Raw genomic sequence first — 25,591 nt, 5'->3', positions numbered from 1 at the left:
AAACTCTTTAATACCTATCTTCCACCACCCCCTTCTTCCTAGGTTTTTCTTTACAGCAATCTCTATATATGCCAATTTATAAGAGCTGCAATTGAAGTTCTCTCGCACTCTTCAAAAACTTTTTAAAAAGAAGCATTTGTGTTATTCCTTTCTCTTCCAGTCTTTTATTCTTTTTTAGGTGCATAGGGGTATGCCTCTGTGAACATACTGTATGAGAAACTACATTCCCAAATGGATTCTGTGTACATAAACTGAATAATCTCTCTAAACAGCACTCTCTAAACAACACTCTTCAGAGTCAAAATGGGTTTATTTACTTATCGTGTTTCTATGCCTCCTTTCCTTCCAAGGAGCGCAAGGTGCTGTACATGGTTCTCCCCTTCTTCATTTAATTCCCGCAATGACCCTGTGAGGTAGGATAGGCTGAGAGGCAGTGACTGGCCCAAGGTCACCCAGTGAGTTTCATGACCAAGCAGGGATTTGAACCCAGGTCTCCCAGGCCCTAGTCACTACACCACACTGGCAAGCCACTTGGCATGCAACTTTTGGAATCGATGTGTTTCAGGACTTTGGACCAACAATGCTTTTGTTCATGTGAGATAACACACTGTGTTTGCATAGAAATGGCATAAGCCCACACGAGATTAACTCAGCTATTATTGCATATCCTATTGGCTATCAGCCATAGATTGTGCTTTGATATAGGTTTAAATTCTTGCATACATACTTTACAGAGCAATATTATGGTTATCTAGACCTCAACTTCATTCATTTATTTGTATTTTGTGCTTTGTCAGGAATTGTGTTCTCCAGATTTGGTTTTCTGGCAGTACATAAGCCCCTTTGGAGCACGATTGTGGTTCTATGGTAAAAGCACATGCTGGACATGTAAAAGGATCAGGATAGCAGCTGATAGGAAAGAGCTTTCTGCCCATGGCCCTGGAGAGCTGCTGCCATCAATCTACACCACCTTCCCTAACCTGGTGATGTTTAGAAACTTTGGACTATTATTAGGGGAAGGGTGAAAGCTCAGTGGTAGAGCATCTGCCTTGCCTTGGTCTGCGACATCTCCAGGTTTGACTAGGGAAGTCCCCAGTTGGAAATCCTGCAAAGCTGCTGCCGTTCAGTGTAGGAAAAACTGGGCTAGATGGACCAATGGTCTGACTCAGTATAAGGCAGCTTCCTATATTTGCCTGTCAGTATGGCTGTGGCAGTCCCTTTTTTTTGTTTAGTCATGTCTGACTCTTCGTGACCCCATGGAAAAGAGCACACCAGGCACTCCTGTCTTCCACTATCTCCTGCAGTTTGGTCAAACTCATGCTGGTAGCTTCAAGAACACTGTCCAACCATCTCGTCCTCTGTCATCCCCTTCTTCTTGTGCCCTCAATCTTTCCCAGCATCAGGGTCTTTTCCAGGGAGTCTTCTCTTCTCATGAGGTGGCCAAAGTATTAAAGCCTCAGCTTCAGGATCTGTCCTTCCAGTGAGCACTCAGGGCTGATTTCCTTAAGAATGGATAGGTTTGATCTTCTTGCAGTCCATGGGACCCTCAAGTGTCTCCTCTAGCACCATAATTCAAAAGCATCAATTCTTTGGCGATCAGCCTTCTTTATGGTTCAGCTAGAGCACAACCCTCTAGTACTTTTGGGCCCCTAAGAGGGGGGCTGGACTAGATGACCCTTGGGGTCCCTTCCAACTCTATAATTCTATAATTCTCCAAAAAGTCAACGGAGCCATTTTGACCGTAAGCAGAATGAACAGGGAATTAAGCTGAATGTTGGAAGAATCAGGGCAGCCCGAAATTACGGACAGGGTGTAATTTATGGAATTCACCCCCACAAGAAACAACAAAAAAGAAAGCCATCTTTGGATGGCTTTAAAAGAGGATGACATAAATTTGTGGAGGATAAGGCTATCCATGGCTATTAGCCCTGATGGCTATGCTCAGGCATAGGCAAACTCGGCCCGCCATATGTTTTGGGACTACAACTCCCATCATCCCTAGCCAACAGGACCAGAAGTCAGGGATGATGGGAGTTGTAGTCTCAAAACATCTGGAGGGCCAAGTTTGCATATGCTTGCTCTAGCTCCGCTGTGGGAAGCACTATGCTTCTGAATCCTAGCTGCAGGAGGGGCGAGTGCTGTTGCCCTGAGGTCCTGCTTGCCTCCTTCCCAGCGGCATCTGGTTGGCAGCTGCGAGAGGAGGATGCTGGACCAGTTAGGCGACTGGCCCAACCTAGCAGAACTCTTCGGATGTTCTTTGAGAGTGCACTGTCATCCCTTTCATTAGAGGGGGGAGGGGGAAACCAAAAGTCAACAAGAAAAGCTGACATTTGGGAATCAGCATCCTGGAACATCCCATTCATTTCCTTGAGAAAACAATTACTTACAAACTAATGCAGATTTCATTATTATTATTGCTTGCATTGCCCTGTTTGAGCTCAATCACCGGCGAAGGAACGCTTGATGGAAAGAAATTGGGGCGGGGAGCGCGCCGCAAACCCTGGGCTTGAGCGGGAGGGGGGGCATGTGGCCATACAGGGCGCACGGGAGCCAAAGTGCCAGCTTAGCACGGCAACCGTGGGTGCCCGGGGATGTGGGTGCCCTGCAGCGTGCATGGCCCTGGCGGCGAGATTTGTGGGTGCCCGGTCCCTTGACGGGGAATTTTGCGGGTGCTCGGCCCCCCCGGGGAGCCTGCACCTATGCACGGGAGGGAGAGGATTGTTCCCCGCCCCTTCCACCCCACCAGGAGAGCCCAGCTTCTGGGCGGGCGGGGGAGGGAAGCCTCCCCGGCTGGAGGGAGCATGCGTGCTGCGGGGGAGGGAGGGAGGGAGGGAGGGATGGCGAGGGGAGGCGGCGGCTGTTTATTTGCAGCTGGGCCGGCGGAGCAGCGGCAGAACGCGAGCGGGCAGCCTGCGAAGCAGCTCCGGCTGGCGGCTGCTCTCCTCTGGCGCCATGCCGGCGTGGAGGGAAGGCGAGGAGGCGCGGAGCCGGGGATGCCTCGACGCCGCCGACGTCGCGCAGGAAGAAGGCAGCTAGCCCGGCCGCGGGATGGGGGCGGCGGCGGCGGCGGCGGGAGGCGGCGGCGGCGGCGGCCGGAGCAGCAGGGAGTCACGCGCGCCTCTGCGCCAGCCGCAGCCGCCTCCGCGCCGGGCTGCCCGGGCCGGGCGCTGGGGAGCCGGGGCGGGCGCGGCGCTGCTGGCGGCTCTCTGCTACCTGAACTCCCTGCGCGGCGAGTTCGTGCACGACGACGTGTGGGCGATCGTCAACAACCCCGACGCGCGGGCGGCGGCCCCCGTGGCGGCCGCCTTCGGGAACGACTTCTGGGGCAAGGGCATGGCCGAGAACACCAGCCACAAGTCCTACCGCCCGCTCTGCGTCCTCACCTTCAAGTAAGTGGGCGCCGAGCGGGAGCCCTTCTTCCATAAAAGCGCGCAGCGCCCAGGAGACGGGAGCCGCCGACCTGGCCTCCCGGCGGATGCAAAAGCACTCTGCACATGCCCAGGGGAGCGGGCGCGCTTCTCGCCAGAACCAGCCCTGTCTACGTCTCAGGAGTTCCATTGCGCCCCAGACTGTGGGAGGCAGTTGGGGAGAAGTGAAAGCGCTCTGCACATGCCTGGAGTAGAGGAAGCTAGTTTTGAAAGTCGGGTGGGGCAGTCCTAACTCCGTAGGGGAAAGGATACTGCTGCTTAACTCTTACTCTTACATCCCAGGGCAAGCAATGCTGAATGGACTTTACCGGCAGGGGGGAAATGAGTCCCTTCCCTGAGGAACTTAGATTTAAGAAATGTTGACAGTGGGTGAGAATATAGGGAGGGAGGGGAGTTGAAGAACACTGATGAATTCTCTCTTCTGTTTTGGGATAGAGCAAAGAACCACAGGGATGCTGTGTGTGCATGTAGTTTTTTGCTCAGGTGGTAAATGTTCCTGTGCCCATCTTACCACCTCTGGTTGGACCAGGTGACCCTCTGGGTCCTTTCCATCTCTGCGGTTGTCTTGATTCTGTGATTCACCTCTTCGAGTTCTTCCTTTCCCCAGGCTCATTTGAGCACAGTCTTTGCCCCCTGGCGCAGCAGTCATTCCCACGGCTAGTCCTGGCAACTTTCCTAGCTGAATCCTGGGCCATAAAGTCTGCTGGAAAGTTGATTGTGCTCTGCCTTTCCAAGCATTTCCTGTGGTGCTGGCCAGGGTTTGTATCCAGTGCTAGCCCTACGCAGAGCAGATTCACTGAAAATGATGAATCCAAGTTGGCCCTTTCCAGGAGCACAAATAGGCCTACTCTGAGTAGGATTAGTATTGGAAACATCCCTGTGGCTGGTATTCCTTCTGAGCCAGTTCTTTGGTTCTCTTTGCTTCCACTGGAACACAGTTCAGCCTTTCCCTGTGGGGATAAGATGCTTTCTTGGTTGCTGGGTGAACTTTAGCTGTGCAAAGCTACAAATTCCAGCCTCACTCCTGAGCCAAGAAGGGTTTCCTAACTGGTTGTATATATGCTGATGCTTTTCCTGCTTTTACCCCCAGGCTTTTTTCCTTTGGGGTGGTGCCCCCTCTGGAGTTTAATGCCAGAGGTTTATGCAGCCGTAGTGCTCCCCCCCTTTCCATTGATCTATATGGCTGTATGCCTGGGATGAAAAACGTCTCAAGCTAACTGATTTGCCTTTCTTTCGTCTTGGCCTCTGAGTCTCTTTTCTTCAGCTGTAGTACCTCCCTGTGGTTGATGCTTGGTCTGTAAGGAACATAGGAAGCTGCCCTTATACCATGTGAGATCATTGGTCCATCGAGCTCAATATTGTCTACACTGACTGGCAGCACTTCCCAGTTCTACCTGGAGATCCCAGGGATTGAACTTGCATACAAAGCAAGTGTTCTGCCACTGAGCCACAGTCAAAAGGTGGGATGTTAACTGGAATCTGACATAAGCTAGATCAGACTGTTTTTCCATATTTATTAATGTAAAAAACAACAACATTTAGATGCATAAACTACAACAAATGGCCTATACATATTTGAATACATAAGTGAATAATTCATCAGTGCAAGTCGCACATAGGATTATTAGCACTCTTTTAACTTTCATTTTTGCCTGCTGCCTCCATCCTTGACTGCACTTGCAAATTATTTTGGTGAGCGGTAAGTTTAGACTCTAGGTAGCCTTTGAGAGACAGAAAACTGCCTTATACCAGGTTAGGTCTGCGTATTGGTCTAGCCCCGTATTGTCTACCTTGGCTGGCAGTGACTCTCTAGGGCTGGGCAGTCCGACTTTTCATACCAAGTAGGCTGCATGAATGCTTTGACACGGAACCTGTAGGCTGCACACTGCCTTGTTGCATGTTGGGTGGGGTGGGGGGGAGCGAGGCCAAAATTTGACACACATCCCAGCCCTTCCACCTCCATTCCAAAGCTATGAAAGCCCTAACTGGGCCTTGGGAAGGAGACAGGGCAACTCTAGGACCCTGTCAGAACCCTCACGCCTCCTTCTAAAAGCCCAGTGCCTCACCTACCCAACTTTGGGAAGGCAGTGTAAGGGCTGAGGGGGTGTCAGATGTTGCTGAGGGCTACCAAAAAAGGCCTCAAGGGCCTGCTCTAGGGTCAAAGGCAGAGGTTTACCTGTTACTTTTTAAAAACTGATGCTGAGGATTCCTCCTTCCACCTGCACCGGGAGCTCTAGTGTCCTTACAGCAGGAAGGGAGGACCTCCGCTCCTGCTCCCCAGATGTTGTTGGATGCCAACTCCCATCAGTCTCATTCAGCCTGGCCAGTGGTATCTTTGTAGCCTGCTGTGGACTAGGTTGGGGTCATGCCCTGGTTGCTGGATCACACTTTTTTTGTTCGACGCTTCTGGCTATGTAGCCTAGTTTGGGAAGGACAATGGGAAAGAGACACCAGCTCTGTAGGACAGCATTGGGTTTGCATGCTGAAGCTTCTAGATTTATGCCTTGCTACTTCCAGCTTGACTTGTTATACAGCAGCTTCCTCTTCCTCTTCCTCTTCGTGGACACAATTGGCACTTGATTCGGATTCCTGCATAGGAAACTTGCCTTATACTGAGTTGTACCACTGGTCCACTGACTGGCAATGGTTCTCCAGAGCTTCAGACAAGAGACCTTCCTAGCCTCACATGGAGAAGCTGAGGATTGATCCTGGGACCTTCTGCAGGCAAAGCAGGTGCTCTAGAGCTGCAGCCCTTCCCTTCTTAGCTGCTGAGTGTGCTGCATGGGCCATGAGGCATATGGGGAGAAGGAGGGGCTTCAGCATCTGGCTTCCCACCCTGGAAGTGTTAACTTCATTGTATGTCATTCTGGGGAAGAGTTGTGCTCTGGAAGGGTGGCTTATTAAATTTTAAAATTTAATAAAGCCTGCTTTGGGTTGGTTATTGAGGTGGGTGTCCCAGGGCTGGTTTTTCTTTTCCATTGGAATTCTGTCTTGCTGTTTAAGTTGCTCACAAATGCGTTCTGGGCTTTCTGCATCTTGCATTCCGCATTGCCCTAGGGAGAGTGACACAGCTGCATCACTTAAGGCTTTTGTTGAATACAGTGGGTGACAGCATCACATGGCGTCTTCCAACTGCTCAGTTGTTCAGTGCAGCGGCAATAGCTCTGCTTTGCTGTCTCCTTGATGCTTGTCAGAAGACCTGCTTCACTCCTGGGAGCACAAGATGGGTGCTTGCATGCTATTAGAAAGTCTTGGCAGGGTGGAAGTTAATTGGTAGAACCTACTGGATTATGGATGAAGGAGACGTGAATGGTCTTTCCCTCCTGGCAACCAGCACAGCCTTGTGACTCTATCCCTGTGGTTCTCCAGATGTTGGTGGGCCACAAGTCCCATCATCACTGATGATTTGCCATGCTGGTTGAGGCTGATTGGAGAGGGCCACAGGCTCCCCATCCCTGATCTACAACCAAGTTTAGCCTGTGCTCCTTTTCTCTTTCTCTCACCGGCTGTGTGCTCACCTGGTCTGTCTCCCATGCAGTTCCCCTTTCCAGATACATAGTTTGCCTTTTAGAAGAGAGAATATCAGGGATAGCTGATATCTAGGTATAGCTCAGTTGGTAGAGAATGAGAATCGATTTCAGGGTTGTGGGTTCCGGTCCCATGTTGGACAAATGATTGCAGGGGTTGGACTAGATGGCTCTTGGTGTCCCTTCCAACTCTACAGTTCTATGATCAGAGGTCCCATACTTTCTCCTTTTTCATGTTGCTTGGGCCCAGGTTACTCAAAGGATCCTAAACTTGCTTGAATCTTGAGATTGTCATCAGAAGCCCTTTTATCTAGTGACGTTAGATGAGTGGTTAGTAGGGAGAGGGCCTTTTATGTGATGGCACCCCACTTCTAGAACGCCTTCCCCAGCGAGGCTTTCCTGCCCTTCTCTGCACCAGGTGAATGCCTTTTCATCGCAGTGGGTACATCTATCCCACCTTACTAAGATTTCTGCTGGGTTTAAATTGTTTTGGCTGCGTGTTATGCTGCTTTTAGATGGGTTTTGCGGCTGAGATTTATTTCATAGCAGGTCTAAGTATTTTTGTTGTCGATTGGATTGCCTTTTCCATTTTTAATGTCTCTGTAAACACCCTAGAAATCTTAGCTATGTGGGTGGTATACAAATGTAGTAAATAAATATGGGTGACATACAACTGTGGTAAGTAAATAAATGTGACTCCCTTTTCTATTGCTTGGCTCATCTGCTTGCTTTGTGATTCGGTAATGGTTGATACAGGAGTCTTCAGCAATCTGTGTCTATGGATCGAGTGCTTAGTGCTCTCTCTCTCGTATTCATTGTATTTGCGATGAGTTGTGCTTGGCTGTATGGGGCCCCTACAAAGTTCTCCAGCCAGATGACCTCCAGATGATGTTGGATTGTAACTCCCATCATCCTTGACCACTGGCTGTGCTGTCTGGGACTGAGCCCAAAACACCTGGAAGGCACAAGGTTGGGCAAAGCTGCTCTATGATGGCTCACTGTGTTTTGCCTTTGATATACTGGTGATTATTTGCTCCTATGCTTTGAATTGGCGCTTGTGCGGTCTGGGGCTGTGCCATCATCTGCTCCAGAAATGGGTGTGGCCTTTTATGAAAAACAAGGGTCTAGTTGTGATCCTCCTCTCTAACCTGTCCAGTTCGTTCCTACACTTGTACTGGTGGGGAACATGTGATTTGTGAGTGAAACTTGACCCTTCTTGGATCCTCAGTGTTTTTCCATAGGTTATTCTTGTTCTTAGGCTATCTCATATTGAATAGTTTTGTCATGCTGTTGGCTTGGGTGCAATTGTGGAGCGTCTGCGTCAAACATTGGCAACCGGGTGCCCTCCAGATATTCTGGACAACAGCTCCCATCAGCCTCAGCCAGTATGATGAATGGTCAATAATTATGGGAATTGTAGTCAGGAACATCTTGAGGGCACCAGCTTCCGTTCCCCAGCTCTATGCTGTTGTTCCCATAGTACTGGGTTTGGAGTATGGTGTTTTAGGCTAATACATGTTCTAGCACAGTGTTGACCGATGCAGTGAGAGGGTCCCTCACCCCTCCCATTCCAGATCTCTACCCGTATGCATTGCACAAGGTCTTGAGCTGTGCAGTTGTACCTGCGTGACTGCTAGATGTGGCTGTGCGATCTGCCAGAGGTGTGCTGGTGCACGGCAGTGGGACGCTGTGTACTGCAAGGGCACCTTAGATGTAAGCAGCATGTAATCATGGAGCGCCTAACTCTTTTTTGCAACCTGATACCCTCCCTCCTGGTGTTTTGGACTACAACTCCCATTGGCCCCCATGCTGGCTGGGGCTGATGGGAGTTGCAGTCGAAAACACCTGGAGAGTCACCAGGTTGGAGAAAACCGGCCCAGCTTCTGCCTTGGTTTGGTTGGCATCTTGGATTCGATGGAAGTCAGTAGCAGGGACTTTCCAGTAGTTGGCAGCCGTTCCAAGGATACACTGAGGAGCAGAGGGAGATAAGTGAGTGAGAGCGAAGAGGGAACTGGGACTTTCTGTTGCTGCTTCCTTGGTTCTTTCTGTGTTTAGGGAATTGTCTGATTATTTGGGTTGCAGTACACAGTGCAAGGAGAAATATAAATAATCCCCTTGCACTATGTAGCTGGTTTCTCTCTCTCTTTTTAAAAAATGTACCAGATTGATTCTCTATTTCTGGCATCCCTCCAGACCTCTTAATCCTGCCAAAAATGTGTTAGGATTTTTTTTTTTTAAGTACATGGTGTACTTCTTTTTGTTCCTGTGACCGTTTTCCTTTTTCTGTCTTTGAGAAAGCCCCTGTACTGTCAGAGGAACACCTCTATAGTTCTGGTTAGCAGTATGATGCAGCATTTGCACCAAGTTCCTTGTCTGCAATCAATAAAATAAAAGAAGCACACAAATGCCACAGTAGCATTGTAAATGAATTGGGGCGAAGTTGGAGGAGCTTGGGGATTTGGTTGACTTTCTGTCGCTTACACTTTCATCATCTCTTTCAGTGGTTGATGATAGTCTGTTTCAACGAGCCCTTTAGAAAAAGAAGATTGGTTTTTATACGTAATAGATACATTACATAACAACTTCCCCATCTCCATAATAGGTATCAAATTTTATATTGACATAAAAGATTATTACTAAGTCATACAAATTATACAAATGTCCAGCATATAAAGTTCTGGAGACAGCATAAAAGTTTTTTGTTTGTATGTTTTAAATCTATTACAGATAAATCATTCGGGGGGGGGGGAGAGAGAGAGAACAAGCTGTTCTGTTCAGAATAGCCGTATCTGCAAAGATGCTTTGGATAATTTATCCTTAAGACCAGTTTCATTTGTGTATTACAAAAATGGCAATAGTATTGTGTGTATTTGGCCCTTTCTGAACATTTCAGGCCTGGGAGGGATCATGGAAGAAAGAATGGCTTTCTTGAGATGAGTCACGGTGTGTTGAAAGCTTTTGGGGTGTTTATATGTCTCCCTATTAATCATTGGTTCACACACTCTATGCACACACTATTCAATGCAATTCCCCGTCACTTTCCTAACCGCAAAGACTCAGTTTCTTTTTTAAAGTGGATTTGTTGTGCTAGGGTGGGTAGCAGAGCACTTTAATCCCTTTTAATTGCTCAAACCTAAATGTCTTGGTATGAGTTTGAATCCCTCTGGCAAAGCACTGGCAGTTTGGAAGCGCCCGTAATCAGCCAGTGTATAGTCTTAATCCATTTTGGGTTGCTTCCTCCTGTATCCTCCCACTTGGAGCCTCTACTTTTGCATTGGCAGGCCGTCCAGAGAAGCATCTTTACCAGGCTGCACATTATCCATCATTTTGCACCTTTTCTCCATAAAAGCAGACTTTGCCAACTCGTTGAGAAAAGAATCAACAATCTGGGACATGGGAACTAGACATTAGTTACATCCGTTGAATATCCAAGAGAAGCAGCTGCATATGGTTTCGAGTAATAAGCTTTGAACTGTGCATTAATATAATTGGGATAATGTGTAATTTGCCCATTAGGCAGCTTAATAGATGGGATTATTTTTTTCCTGTTTTTTTAAACTTGTTTCTACAAGCAAAGCAGCAGCTCGGCTTTCCTACCCGTTCTCAGTACTGTTGACAAATGTAGTGTAGATAGAATTTGGTTTTGTAAGATTGCAAAACACGTCTCTCTCGTTTTTTACTTAACCTCCAAACACTCTCTTTTTGAACCTGAGATGTATTAGAACAGGAATGGAAAAACTGTTCACCCCCCCCGCCATCATCCCTGACTACTGGCCATGCAGTGAAATCCCACAACATCTAGAGGACCACAGGTTCCCCATCTCTGCATTAGACAGTTCATTTTAAGGGATCTAGCAAAAGGCAGAAATCTCTTACAGTGAAGGTCTTTAATCTTTGCATCTAGTTAGGTGTTTAACCATATATTTGGAGCCTTGAAAGAGGACATTGAATCATAGAATTGTAGAGTTGGAAGGGACCATGAGGGTCATCTAGTCCAACCCCCCTGCAATGCAGGTATCTTTTGCACAATGTGGGGCTCGAACTCACGACCCTGAGATGAAAAGCTTCATGCTCTACCAACTGAGCTATCCCAGATGGACATGTGGTTATGGAGGATGGAAAACGGGGGTGTATTTCAGCTGCTATAGCAAAGTGCCTGTATCAACCCAGAGACTCTTGAGATTTTGCCTCCAAATACTGTACTGGATGCTTGAAACAAACATTCTCCCCCCATTCAAAACAAACAAACCCCACACAAAACCTGGATGAGAGATAGACACCCGTACTTCCCAAGAATATTCCCTGTAGCAGAGGGAAATATGCAGATGTTAGTCTTGTGCATCTGGTTTTTGTGTGTGTGGCAATTTGCATTGTAAGGAGTTGATGGCAGACTCTGTGGAGGCCCAACACTACATCACAATTGGTGGGTGTTTCCGCATTAGAGTGAATGGGGTATTGGCTCACTATTCATACCCTACCCACTACCAGGGCACATCTGGCTTCTTCCTTCCAACTAGTCCAGAGGGCAGCTCTACCTGTCCGCTTTCTCCTCCTTTAGTCTCAGGGTTGCTCTTGAAGAACCAAAGGCACGTAAGCAAGCTGCGGTTAATGGACATTTGGAACACCCTCCCTGGGGAAGCTAGACTGGCTTTCTCCTTGTCCTTCTGCCAACAGGTGAAGACTTTTTTGTTCCAACAGGCTTTTGGGAAATGACTGCTTTTAATGAAAGGGCTGGTGCCGTGCTGTTTTTATTTGGATGGTTTTAATAGATAGATGGGTAGTTTTACCTCTGACGACGTTTAATTGTTTTTAATGATTTTTTCCCTTTGTTTTTGTCTGTTTTCATTTTTATGTGTAAGCCGCTTTGAGTCCCATTAGGGGAAAAGATGGGGTATAAATATTTGGGGTGCATTGGCCCTGTCTCCTGGGCACCATGAAGCTGTCCCTTTATCCGGTACAGATTCTCAAGCATAACGATAGGAGTGCCGTACTCCCCCCCCCCAAATACCAGATGTTCTAGGGAACTTTATTGTTATTTCAGAGTTTTTAATTAAGGACTGCAGGTGCGCAGCCATAAATTAACTGTGTGTGTGTGTTTGCATGTGTGCGCGCACACATTGCATATTATATTGTAATGATTCCTGTTTTCAGTAGAGGCAAGTAGCACAAATGAAATTCTTGCAGCAAAATGCCACTGCTGTTTAAGGAAAGTGCTACAATGCTGTGGAGTAAAAAGTCCGTCATTGTCAATGATCCATATACTGGCAATTACCTGCTGAGCAGGATTAGGTGACTTCTGCCTCTTCCTGCATCTTTACTGATGTTGGCGTTGTGTATCTAACCAGGGATGAAATCCTACTATACAGTGCTGCATAGCAGAAAATAACCTTCCCAACAGGTGCGATCGGAAAATGGTTTTGGAATTGATAGGTGAACCCAGTGGCTATACCCCTCTTATATTGCAGTAACTCCCAGGGTGGATTCTCATTCTTAGCAGGCATGTGAAATGTTGCCATACTAGGACACGGTGGACTGTAGACTCCCACCACTTGATCAGAAGACCAGCATTATTACCATTCTGAGAAGCCGTAGCAGCGTGGGGATAACACTATACATATATTATTAATTAATTAGTAAATGTATCCTTTACAGTGGAACCTCGTGTTACGTACCGTCCTCCTTGCAAATGCTGCGGGTTACGAACTCCGCTAACCTGGAAGTAGATGCCCCTTGTTGCAAACTTTGCCCTGGGATGCGAGTGGAAGTCGCGTGTCGGCAGCAGTGGGAGGCGCCATTAGTGAAAGCGCGCCTCATGTTACAAGTGGTTTTGGGTTACAAACAGACCTCTGGAACAGATTAAGTTTGTAACCGGAGTACCACTGTAATGCCAAAATAGGTTCCTATTTTGTTTTTATACCTATCAAAATAGGTATAAAAACATTTGAAATATTATCTGCTATAATTAAAACATGCAGTTTTTAAATTGGATCTGTGACCATATAATAAAAATTATTGTTATTGTACAATATACAAGACAATAATCTCATTAAAACAACACAGTTATTAAAGTGGGGGCTCAGGGTGAGAGATCAAGTGAACATCCCTGGAATGCTGGTAACAGATGGAGCCTCTTGTATCTCAGCAGCTTGCGGAAAGGCCCCCACCTCTATAACACCAAGTCTATGCTTGGATACCATTGGACACCATCTTGAATCAAGATGGCGGACTGAACCTCTCAAAACAGCATTGATATTAACCACTGGTTTCAAAATTGCACTGATTTTCTGGTTTCTTAGAATTCCTGATACATTCTGTGTACAAGGCTGTTAGTAATCACACTATTGGAATTGCCTTACCTCAGCCCACCTCATGGATATATTTTAATTGATAGACCAATGCCTTTTTGGAGCAGGGCAGGCATGACTCATCCTCTCTGTTAATCATGGTTAACGGTTGGAAGCCAGCCCTTGAACACGTCGTCCTGCATTGCAAAACCCCTTTCCTGATGAAAATCCCATCACTACTCCTGAGAGCAGGTACCATCCTTGGGTCTTTCCAGAGCTGGCTGGAGATTTTTTTTATTTTTCCAGTACTTTAAACCTCTGCTAGCTCTCTTAGCTTTCATTCTGCCGTGATTCCTCCCTCCCCCTTTTGTTTAATTGCCCTCCTGTTTTAATCACAAACAAAATTCTGTTTGAAGCCTGTGTTTAATTGTTACACCAACTGGCTTGCTGCCCTGGCAGCAGCAGTACTGAAGCCCAGCTACTATAGAAATGGTAACCAATGAATAAGGATTTGGGGAAATCAGATGGCGGTTCTTAAAAATCTGCAAAGCAGCCAGTAAGGGGAAATAACTTAGGAGGAACTTCCTGACAGTGAGAGCTGTTCGACAGTGGAACTTGCTGCCAAGGAGTGTGGTGGAGTCTCCTTCTTTGGAGGTCTTTAAGCAGATGCTTGACAACCATATGTCAGGAGTGCTCTGATGGTGTTTCCTGCTTGGCAGGGGGTTGGACTCGATGGCCCTTGTGGTCTCTTCCAACTCTATGATTCTATGATTCTAGCTGCTTTTTGACTTTTGTCTTAACTTTTCTGGCAACTGGATGGAGAGAGTGAGTTGCCAGCCCTTAAACCCTAGGCTCTTGTACTTGCTCTCAGCCTCCCCCCACCCTGCGCTGCCCCCACCCAGCAGTGACCACTATCTCCTGACTAATTTTGCAAAGCCTTGCCTGCTGCGATCTGGATTCTCTAGTGGACTGGTACATTGATGAGCTCTTTCCTTCCACTTCCATCTATGCAGAAACCAAAGGGGATGAGAAACCAATGTAGCATGTGCAACCTGCAGCCAGGCTTGCAAATAGCTCCTGCCCTGTCCCAGAGGCATGGTGTATGTGTGACTACCAGGCAGTAAAATATTTATATGGCAGTAACTTCTGTGGACTTCATTTGAAGCCGTCTTTAATATGTGTGAATTGATATTCTGTCTTCTCCAAAACTCCTGTTTCCTGCTCGGTATCTTATTACTGTTCTGGTTTTGCTTTCTTTCTTTTTTAAAACAGGCTGAACATATTGCTGGCTGGGATGAACCCCTTCTATTTCCACACCGTGAATGTAGTCCTGCACTGCCTGGTGACCCTTGTGCTGATGTACACTTGTGACAAAGCCGTCTTCAAGGACAGCCGCCTGGCTTTCGTCACAGCCCTCTTCTTCGCTGTCCACCCCATTCATACTGAGGCCGTATGTATATAGGAGAAGCAGCTAAAGGGGCAAGGGGCTTGTAATCCAGCTTTGTGGAAGCACAGACCTCCCAGTAATTGGAAATCTACCCTTTTTCCACGATAAGAGCTGTGCTGACTCAGTAGAAAGCAGCTTAGTAATGATAACTGGCATGCTTGCGTCAAAAGATGAGCGAGAATTGCACCACCGTATTTAGAGAAAAGGACTGGTGTGGCAAGGGAGGGGAAGAATTAATTTTCTCTCTCTCCATGATAATTCCTAGTCCTGAGAAGGTTTGCTTAGTTGTAAGTACACATGCCTTTGTGCTAGAATTATGATCCTGATTAAGTGCCTAACGCAGCATTGCTAGGAATGAATACCAAGGGTTTTTCGCTGAAGAATAATGAGACGCTTAGCAGTTGCACAATACATATATATTTTTAAAAAAATCCTTCTGAGATGTCTGTCCTGCTGAGACATTGTTTGGCTTCCATTTCTTCCTCTAGCATTCTCTCTCTTAACACAAAGAAGTAACCCAGCATTCAACAAGCTCTCCAAGTTTTATTACGTCTTGAGAGAATAATGAATGTTGCAACATGCCCACAGATTGCATCGTGCGTATGATTACAAATTGGAAGAGCTGAAAACATTGATCAGTTAATCATTGTGATTCATTTATAAGTGACTGGAGCGCTGATTTCTAAAACGAGCTGGCAACAGCATGTCACAGCTAATATTAAGCCCTGCTCCCCTAATATATATTATATACTGATTTTTTAAAGGTTTCATTCCTTTCCTGGGAGTAAGTATCAATGAACTCAATGGAACTTATTTCTACATAGACTAATGTACTAGGGTATTGTTGCCAGAGTGTTCAGGGCACTTAGATATTACATTGTAATCCCTAAAACTTCCCTGTAAAGAAGGTTAGTATAATTATTCTCATATTGCAAATGAAGAGCTGAGGCTGTCTGAACTATATGGTGAATATAGGAACATATAAACCTGCCTTTATGTTTCAGTGATCAGACCTTTGGTCCATCAAGCTCAGTATGGTCTGGCAGAAACTCTCCAGGGTTTCAGACTAGTGTCTCTCCCAGTCCTACCTGGAGATTCCTGATTTATAGTCTTTTAGCCATTACACTGCAGTTCATTGACTGAGGTTTGCCAAGAGTGCAATATTCTATTTTATTTTTCGAGGGGTGGATAAAATATTTCCGATTTGACATAAATCTGATGCAGTTTCAGGAACTGGAGTCAGAATTCTAAAAGCCAGGATAACTAGGAATCCTGGGACTGTTGCTTTAAGGGTGTAACTCCATTGGAAGATCTCATTTCAAGGCCTGTCAGGAGGGGAGAGGGCTCTTGTGCTTGGATCCTGCTTGTGAGTTTCCCATGGGCATCTCATTGGCCACTGGATTAGAGGGCCATTGGCCTGATCCAGTGGGCTCCTCCTGTGTTCTTAAATGTTTAGTGGCTTTGGAGGCCTGAGAGTCCACACAACCCTCTCAGCATTCCATGTGGCAGAGGAACAGAACATGAAAAAGATTTCATGGAAAGAGAAGTCTTAACAGGTATCAGAGGCTCCTGGAACTTCCCCATTCTGTCAAAAGCCGTAGGTTTTTAGCTAGTTTTAAGATGCTTAGGAAATATGCCTCACAATTCAGAAGTTAAGTTTGTCATCGCCAGCATTATTTACAAAACATTTCCCTCCGAACCAGTACTTCGTTGGAGGCCTGGCCAATGTGGAATATTTTAAGATGGGGAAGAGTGAAATGGGTTTCTTTGCTGAGTTCCTTTCAGGAAAGATTAGCTCTTTAATAACAAAGGAGCCTTGAGCTTTCTAGATGCCTCCGAAGCGTTTCAGGCCTTAATCAGCCAGTCTTTAAATAATGTACCATTTTAGTATGTGTGGGATCATTAAAGTTAGAAAGGGAGGGGGGTAGAGAAACTCGTTATTTGAAATTTTATTTTAAGGTAAGAATTAGCAGAGAACAAAGCAAATGCCTGGATTCTTAAGATGAATGAACTTGTGAGATGAGCCAGGTTTCATGGAATCATAGAATCTTAGAGTTGGAAGGGACCCCCAGGGTCATCTAGTCCAACCCCCTACAATGCAGGAATCTCAGTTGAAGCATCCGTGACAGATGGCCATCCAACCTCTGTTTAAAAACCTCCAAGGAAGGAGAGTCCACCACCTCTCATGGGAGTCTGTTTCACTGCTGAACAGCTCCTGCTGTCAGAATGTTTTTCCACGTGTTTAGTCAGAATCTTCTTTCTTGCAACTTTAAGTCATTGGTTCGAGTCCTACCCTCCAGACCAGGAGAAAACAAACTTGTTGCGTCTTCTGTATGTGAAGATGGCTATCCTATCTCCTCCCAGTCTCCTCTTCTCCAGGATAAACATACCCAGCTCCTTCAAGCGATCCTCATAATGCTTGGTTTCCATATCCCTGATCATCTTACTTGCCCTCTTCTGCACATGTTCCAGCTTGTCAACATCCTTCTTAAATGGTGGTGCCCAGAATTGGACACAGTATTCCAAGTGCAGTCTGACTAGAGTGGGACTATTACTTCCCTTGATCCGGACACTATATTTCTGTTGAAGCAGCCTAGAATAGCATTAGGGCTTTTTTGCTGCTGCATCACACTGTAGACTCATGTTAAGCTTTTGGTCCACCAAGATCCATTTCACATGTACTGCTAGTAAGCCAGGTGTCCCCCATCCTATATATGTACATCTGGTTCTTGCTGCCTAAGTGTAGAACCTTACACTTGTCCCTATTGAAATTCATTTAGTTAGCTTGTGCCCAGGTCTCCAATCCGTTAAGGTCATTTTGAGTTCTGATTCTGTCTTCTGGGGCATTAGCTCTCCCAGTTTGGTGTCATCTGCAAATTTGATGAGCATCCCCTCAATTCCTTCATCCAAGTCATTTATAAAGACGTTGAACAACAATGGGCCCAGGACAGAACTCTGTGGCACCCCGCTTGCCTCTTTTTTCCAGGATGAGAAGGAACCATTAATGAGTACTCTTTGGGTTTGGTCAGTCAACCAGCTACCAATCCACCTAACAGTTACCTTGTTTAACCCACATTTTACCAGTTTCCTCACGAAAATATCATGGGGGACTTTGTCAAAAGCCTTACTGAATCAAGATACACTATGTCCACAACATTTCCCTGATCCACCAAGTTTGTAATTCCATCAAAAAAAGAAATCACATTGGTCTGGCATGACATATTTTTGAGAAACCTATGCTGGGTCAGTAATCACAGTATCCTTTTCTAAATGCTCACAAGACCGACTGTTGAATTATCTGTTCTAGGACCTTCCCTGGTATTGATGTCAAGCTCACTGGTCAGTAGTTACCTGGGTCTTCCTTTTTCATCTTTTTGAAGATGGGTACAACAGTTGCCCACCTCCAGTCTGTAGGGACCTCACCTGTTCTCCAAGAATTCTCAAAGATAATAGATAAAGACTGTGAAATTACATCCGCAAACACCTTTAGTACCCTTGGATGCAGCTCATCAGGCCCTGGAGATTTGTATTCATTTAAAGTAGCTAGGTCCTATCATGGGCTTCAGCTTTTTCCTTACATCATTCATTCTATTATCACCAGGTTGGGCAATACTTTCCTTTTGGGTGAAGACAGAGGCAGAGTAGGTGTTGAGTAGTTCCGCCTTTTCTCTGTCACCCAATAGCATTTCTCCATGTTCCCCACACAGAGGACCTACCACTTGCATGTTCTTTCTCTTACTTCAGACATAGCCAAAGAGAGGTGCTTTTAATTTCTTGATTTTTGAGAGGGGATAACATGTTGAAATAACACAAATAAATTCATTAAGGAATTTGCCAGGTTTTGAGACTCGGGAAAAGGCAGTAGTTCGTGACAGACAAAATTTATGTACGAACTGAGAATTGCCTAACCTTTTGTTGGTGAACTTTATCATAGTTAGGAATTACTGTGCTAGCCTATAGGGGAGGGCTTTATTTTTTAAAGTCTCTCTCTCTACATATAGAGAGAGCATTGTAGACTTGTACTGGATGAACCCACAGCATACATTTGAAGCACATGGCTTCCCGCAGAGAACCCTGGGAACTGTAGTTTACCCCTCACTGAGCCACAACTCCCAGCACCATTAGCAAACTGTGGTTCCCAAGATTCACTGTTATTTGGGGGGGGGGGAGAGAACTTGTATTAAATGTGCTTTAAATGTATGATGTGGATGTGTCCTTGTAGAGTTACATCCATATCTGGATCGTTTGCATCTTTGCAAACTGCCCCTCAGGTTATTTTTAGCCCTTGCCCTTCTTCCTCCTTCAGCTGGCCTGAAGTAGCCTCGGGCCCAGACCACATCTTACATGCCTAGGAGTGCATTGGTAGCCTGGCAGCCTTTCTACTTGGCTAAGGAAAAGCTGTTTCCAGTGGATATGACTGTGGGCAGAGAAGGGGTGATGAAGGGGAACTGTGCCCAATATTTCCCCATTCTACCCACTGGCTTCCTGAATGCCTTACAGATGTTGCTAGTCTGCATCTCCCATCATCCCTGGCCATGTTCCAATCAACATCTGGAGGGCCACAGATTCCATGTGGAAGAAAAGGCCAAACTGAAGGGCACTTTGACCTGGGAAAAGAGGTTGTGGGCCTTCTTAGCACACTTCTCTGCTCAAAATAACAGCCCCTTCCAAAGCTGTATTCCTTAACAGCAACAGCAAACTGTCAGGTTATCAGTGCACACATTTGCACGTTGTGTGTGCTTTCCCTCCCTTACACACGTGTGTCCGCCTTCCGTTTCAGCATGGATTGAGAGTTTACCACATACTGGGGGGAAATTGGAGCTGAAATCGAGCCTCCGTATTTGAAAGCACATACCTCTGGTTACTTACAATGCGATGGGCAAGCAACAGGATGGGTATTGCTGCTATGGCCGGCATACGAATTTCCAAGGGGTGTTTTGCTGATCGCTGCTGGAGACAGAATGATGGAATGGATTGATCTTAGATCCAGAAATGCAATTCTTATCCACCACACACACACCTCCCTAGGGTGGGGTGAATCAGCCCTTTCAAGGAATGTTTGTGTGTCTGTTTCTAATGTAAATCCAATATATTTCTCAGTTTGAACTCACATTTCCCCTAAAACTCCTCTTGAAATAACTCATGTATTTTATTTATGTGTGCCATTTCTAGAAACACTTCATTCATCCTTCAGGGCCTCATTGGCCTAATTTGCATGCCATGGTAGCCAGGGATAGGCAGTTTGCTGCCCTCCAGATGTTTTGGGCTGCAGCTTATGGCAAAGTTGAGGGGAGAGGGGAGGATACAGAAAATGAACCCATAGTTAAAACCAAGGCTGCAATTCTCACCACGCGCTTTTGGGAGTATGTCCTACTGCAGTCCAATGCAACAACATTAGTCATTGCTGTAGCTTTGAAAAACTGTATAGTTTCCTTATTTAATTACAATTCTAACAATGTTTCTCTTTTCCCATCCCTTCTTAGGTAACGGGTATAGTAGGCAGAGCAGATGTCTTGGCCTGTCTACTATTTCTTTTGGCTTTTCTCTCCTATAATAGGTATGGCTCTTTTTGTTTTATGGGATTCTTTAAAAAAAATGCCCCACCTTTTTCTCCCAAGGAGCTTGAAGCAGCTTGTGCACCCCTCCTCATTTAATCCCTACAACAACCCTGTGAGGTAGGTTAGGCTGAGAGGCAGTGACTAGCCCAAGGTCACTTATTGAGCTTCATGGTTGGGGTTTAGGGAGGAGCAAGCTGGAACTCTTAAGGCAAGGGTCAAGACATCCTGCTGCTTCTGTGCTCTGTATTATCCCCCTCCACTGAGCTGCTTTTTCTTTAATTAATACAAAGGAAGAGGGTGGGAAGCACCTGCTTTTTCCAGAGATGTTAACTGCTGTCCTGGTTATGTGGTATGGTACCATTTTGGGGGTGTGGAAAACTGCCCTGTATCAGTGCCTGCGGAGCAGAGAGAGGAAAAACCCATTTAGAGTTTCTTAAGCACTGTGAAGAATGCATAGAGCTCTTGCACAGGCAGGCTTCCCTCTTTATTCCAGCTGTGGGGGGAGACCTGTGCAAGCATCCCTTTGCACATACAGAGCTTTCTGCCTCAGCGAATCTGGGAAGGCCTTTGGGTCACTCAGGCGCCAGATGTGGCCTGAAATTCTAGCAGTGAGAGAGACAGGAAGCAGAGCCTGCTCCCAGGGGAAATGGTGGGACAACAACAACAAAAACCTCTCCTTGGAACTGTGCCTACAAATCACGGCACAGACAAAAGTGTGGATGAACTCTCAGCTAGGCTTCTCCTTTCCTTAAATTGTTTCCATTCCAACCAATTATTATAAGAACTGCTATTTAACTTTTTAAAAAATGGGTGACTTCTTGGTTTCCCCATCCCACCCCTCTTCCCTCAGCACCCTTTTTTCCTTTTGCTCTCTGTCTTTCAGATTGTAATGCCTGCGGGTCTTGGTTCCTGATTATATGCAAGCCACTTTGTGAGCCTTTATGGCTGGGCAGTGGGGCTACACATATTTAAACAAGTTAGATAAACAAATTCCACGTCGGCATGGAAATGTTGTGTAGAATCATGCCACTCGCCTGAGACCCTTGAGTCTGTGGCTGAATTGGCTACATGATGAAATATCTAATAATCCCACTGAAGTGAAGGGTATTACATAGTTAAATAAATGAGTCCTGTAATTACTGCGAATGCTTCACAGAATCTCTGCTGTAAGCAACGAATCACAATTTGCATGCTCTTAAAACTATTTGTTTGCTGGCACTTAACAACAATGAAGACAAACGGCTTGCAGAGTGCTTACTCCCCTTTAAAAGTGTTTTTACTTTTAACATCAAACACGATTGTGGTCAAGTTTCTAAATCTTTCCAGCGTATAGAGAGAGACTCAATGTCTTTGATGGGGATTCAGTTACTCTGTTAAAGTCTCAAGCAAAACGGGCATTGTCTGAAGAGTTTAGAGAAGCTGAGCTGAAATCGGATGGGGATGAGTTCACATCCTTTGAAAAGTGTCCCCACTTTCCGCAATTGAGAGTAGCTTTAAAAGGGCTTCAAAGGCTCCTTCAGTAATGGTTTGTGTGGGCTCAAAATGTCATTCCAAGACCTCGGCAAATAGGCCAGTCTTCTGTTGATAGGAGCATTCAGATGTATGTTCGGTTACTCTTTAAAAAAACTCTCGAGCACAACAGGTAAGCTATTTGTCTTCATAGTTTATAGAAATGAGCTGAAATCAGGTGTACATGTGAATGTGGCAGGAAGGCAGGGGGAGGGAGTGCAGGGACATGGGAAGTTGCCTTATACTGAGTCAGACCCTTGGGCCCATCTAATTCAGTATTGTCCTCATTGACTAGCAGCAACTCTCCCATTTCAGGAAGGACATCTCTCCCAGTCCTACCTAGAGATGCTTGGGGAGTGAACCTGTGAACTTCTGCATGCAGAGCAGATGCTCTCCTGCTGATCTGTTGTTCCTTCCCTGACTGGGACTGCAGCACATCTGCTTTGCCCCCCCCCCCCCGGATTTCCAGATTAGCCCAATGATATCTCCTGCCTTCTGGAATTGGTTTGTATGAGTGGTGGTTCTGTTACCACACTAGGGGTGCAACAGGAGCAGGAATGTTTGCATGGTGCCCAAACAACCAGGCAAAGCTCATTCTGTTGCTGCATTGTGCTGGGAGCATAACAAGCAATAAAACTGCCTCTGTAGCACAGTGCAAGAAGACAGGTAGCCTTGTCTGGTTGTCTTGGCAATGCAGGGAGGAGTTCCTTCACAGTAAAGCAGCCTTGCTTCATTTACCCTTTGCTGGTGATACTAGGTTGCCAAATCCAATTGTCTACATAGCCCTTTGAATTGTGCTGTCATCTCCCTTCCTCACTATGTGATCCCTGATTTTGTCCTTAACCCTTCCATCTCATGATGTCACCTGTATTGTTCCATTTATTTCCAGTGTTGAGAGGTGAGTGCTGATCCTCATGTAACCAGAGTAGTACCACCTATGTACAAGAAGGGTGGATTAGCAGGCTTGGGAGAATGCCAGGGTCTGCAGAAATACAAAACACTATTAGAAACTCCCTCCCTGCCATGGAAGGGCCGTACCTCAGTGATAGAGCATCTGCAGAATGCCCCAGATTTAATCCTTGGCATCTCCAGGTGGAGCTGAGAATTTCTCCAGCCTGAAACCCCAGAGAGCCGCTGATAGTTATTGTAGAAAATACTAAGCTAGATGGACAAATGGCTTGACTTAATACAAGGCAGCTTCCTATGTTGTTCCTGTGTCCTTGGAAAACCCCAAGGCAGCCTAATGATGACTGAGCATATTTGGTGAGTGCAGAATGTTGACTGACTAATGGAGGAGACAAAGAATGGGAAATGGTGGTGGAGAAAGAATGGAGCAGAGTATGCCTGGAATATAGGGCAGCTGTGGCTAAAATGCTGAACTGGGACAGTCTACGCTGCAACATGATGTTGATGGTCCCTTTTGTTTTGTACCAATAACTTGAGCGTATAGGGTGGGATTCACCTAACCAGCCCCAGCAGTGGAAGGATTTGAATATTGGGGGTCTCTCCCTATGCTCCCCCCTCAAAATGGCTCTGGTGGGGTTGGGAGACCTCCCAGAATAGCAGGCGGAGGAGGAGAGGGGGATTGCTTCATCTGGCAAGCTGCAATGCTTGTGCCAATGAAACAATTGGAAGAGTGCAGTATTAAATCCCACACTTTGTTTCTGACCACCCCTAGATGTTCACATTGCTAAAGGTAAAGGGACCACTGACCATTAGGTCCAGTCGTGGCCGACTCTGGGGTTGCGGTGCTCATCTCGCTTTATTGGCCAAGGGAGCCGGCGTACAGCTTCTGGGTCATGTGGCCAGCATGACTAAGCCGCTTCTGGTGAACCAGAGCAGCACATGGAAACGCCATTTACCTTTCCGCCAGAGCGGTATCTATTTATCTACTTGCACTTTGACATGCTTTCGAACTGCTAGGTTGGCAGGAGTTCACATTGCTAACACCATCCTAAATAGACCACAGAAGTTTCTATAAATGAAAGAAGCTGTTGCAAACTCTTATTGTCCTTTGTTCCAGGAAATGTCATTGGAATAAAGTTAGTGGCGGTCAGTTTATATTGTATTTCCGTCAGGAAATGCTTCCACTGGGTGGGGGCTCTCTAAGGAAGGGCTACAGGGACACGCTAGATTTCTGATACGGAATTGAAAAGCTGTCATAAGCCATGATTTTCTCTGAATGCAAATAGGGGTATCGCTCTACCCTTAACATCTCTATGATGAAAGCCCCATAGACCTGCCAGTTCAGCATTTGTAGTGACAACCAATTTAGGTTAAGTATAGGAAGTGACAATAATCTGCCTTATTAAATCAAGTCAGACAGTTTGTCCCTCTTGCCCAGTATTGTCCCCTCTGAATTGGCAGAAACTATTTAGTTCTCAGACAGAGATATCTCCCAGTACCTGTTCCCTGGTGCTTTTTAACTGAGGATGCTATGGATTGAAGCCTTAAATTTGGACCCTGATGGCTGTGTTCTACCTTCAGTGTTCTGAGTACCACTTGGGAGGGAACTGCAGGTGGAGAGAGTGCTGTTGTGTTAAGGTCCTGATTTTGAGATCGGGTTGGTCACTGCAAGAACAGGCTGCTAAACGAGATGGGCCAGTGGTATAGGCTCTTATGGTATAGGCTCTTATGTTCTAATGACCTTCTGCATGCAAAGCATGTGTTCCACCACTGAACTGTGGTGCCCATAGGTGTCCACAGGGGAGAAGGCAAAAGGGACGTGGGCTCCCACTTCCCCTTGGATCCCCCAGGTTTCTATCACTTGTGGAACATGAGATGTGAGGTGAAATAGCCTCATTCATGCATTCAAATAACATATGTAGTCATGTGGAGGGGTGGGGAATTGCACATACAAGCCACACCCCCACTGCCCCTACTGGTTGTACTTTAACCTTAGGTCAGGGGAAGATGATCACTTCCCAAGAATGAATATCCCCCTGCTTCCTTTTTGGACCAAATACAGTTTGGAAGCTCAAGTGGCCTTAATTGTACTTGTATTCCAACAACAGGAAGGATTGGGCTGGAGAGCAATTCCGAGCTCACATGTACACAACTATTTGGTGCCAAGGTGTATCTTGGTGTAGGCACCAATTCATGGGCCTCCATAGGAATTTTTTGGAGAAGGGGGCAAAGTAAAACACTGAAAAGGGAAACAGGCTAGTTTCTCATGAAAAATGGGATAAATAGTGCCTGTACAATAGTAGTGGAGGGGGAAATACGCGGGCAAATGTAATTACACAATAGGACTATTGTGTAGTTGCATTTGCCCAATGTGTGATTGCATTTGCCCATATTCTTCCTACCTATTGTCCGTTGTTGATTGTATGCTCCTTGGGGGAGGAAAGACATGTGCATGCTGTCTGTGTAACTCTATAAGGAACCATATGTCGTCTCCTCCTTTTACGATAACTTCCCTTTTTGCCCATTCTTCTTTTTGCCTTATCGCTCTGCTTATTTAACAGAAGCACGTTGTTGTTTTTCAACTTTGCTGATGCAGACAGTCTTGTTTATTAACAGTGTACTAGGGAGCGGGTTTTATAACTTAAGGGAATGAAATCTGCTTAATGGACAAATAGGAAGCAAAATGCATTTGCCGTTTGGTTTTTTGAAGTAATTTCTCCCATTTCCATTCTGCCTTGCAGGAGTGTGGATCAGCTTTATGTTGGGGAACATTTCCCCCCCACTGCCTCCCCCTCCTTTTTGCTGCTTAGTTTATTTCTTGGGACCTGTGCAATGCTGGTGAAGGAAACTGGAATCACCGTGTTTGGTGTTTGCCTGGTGTATGATGGCTTCTTGCTTTCTCAAAATAGACTCAGAATGTAAGTAAACATAA

General features: G+C 46.1%; 1 protein-coding gene across 1 annotated transcript in view; it reads left to right on the top strand.

Moving 5' to 3' along the window:
- Positions 1–3,048: 3,048 nt before the first annotated feature.
- TMTC1 (transmembrane O-mannosyltransferase targeting cadherins 1) overlaps positions 3,049–25,591 on the top strand; it is a gene marked incomplete at its 5' end in the record, with an annotated part of 145,358 nt that continues 122,815 nt past the window's right edge. Inside the window, 4 exons of the mRNA XM_081878877.1 lie at positions 3,049–3,389; positions 14,512–14,689; positions 20,170–20,243; positions 25,401–25,577. Coding sequence (XP_081735003.1) covers positions 3,049–3,389; positions 14,512–14,689; positions 20,170–20,243; positions 25,401–25,577 — 770 coding nt within the window. The remainder of the gene's footprint in view (positions 3,390–14,511; positions 14,690–20,169; positions 20,244–25,400; positions 25,578–25,591) is intronic.

Source organism: Podarcis erhardii (assembly GCF_964252035.2).
Source record: "Podarcis erhardii genome assembly, chromosome: 10".
In the NCBI taxonomy this organism is placed as follows: domain Eukaryota; kingdom Metazoa; phylum Chordata; class Lepidosauria; order Squamata; family Lacertidae; genus Podarcis; species Podarcis erhardii.
Note: the sequence above shows the minus strand (reverse complement) of the source record. Positions and strands in the feature narration are given on the sequence as shown.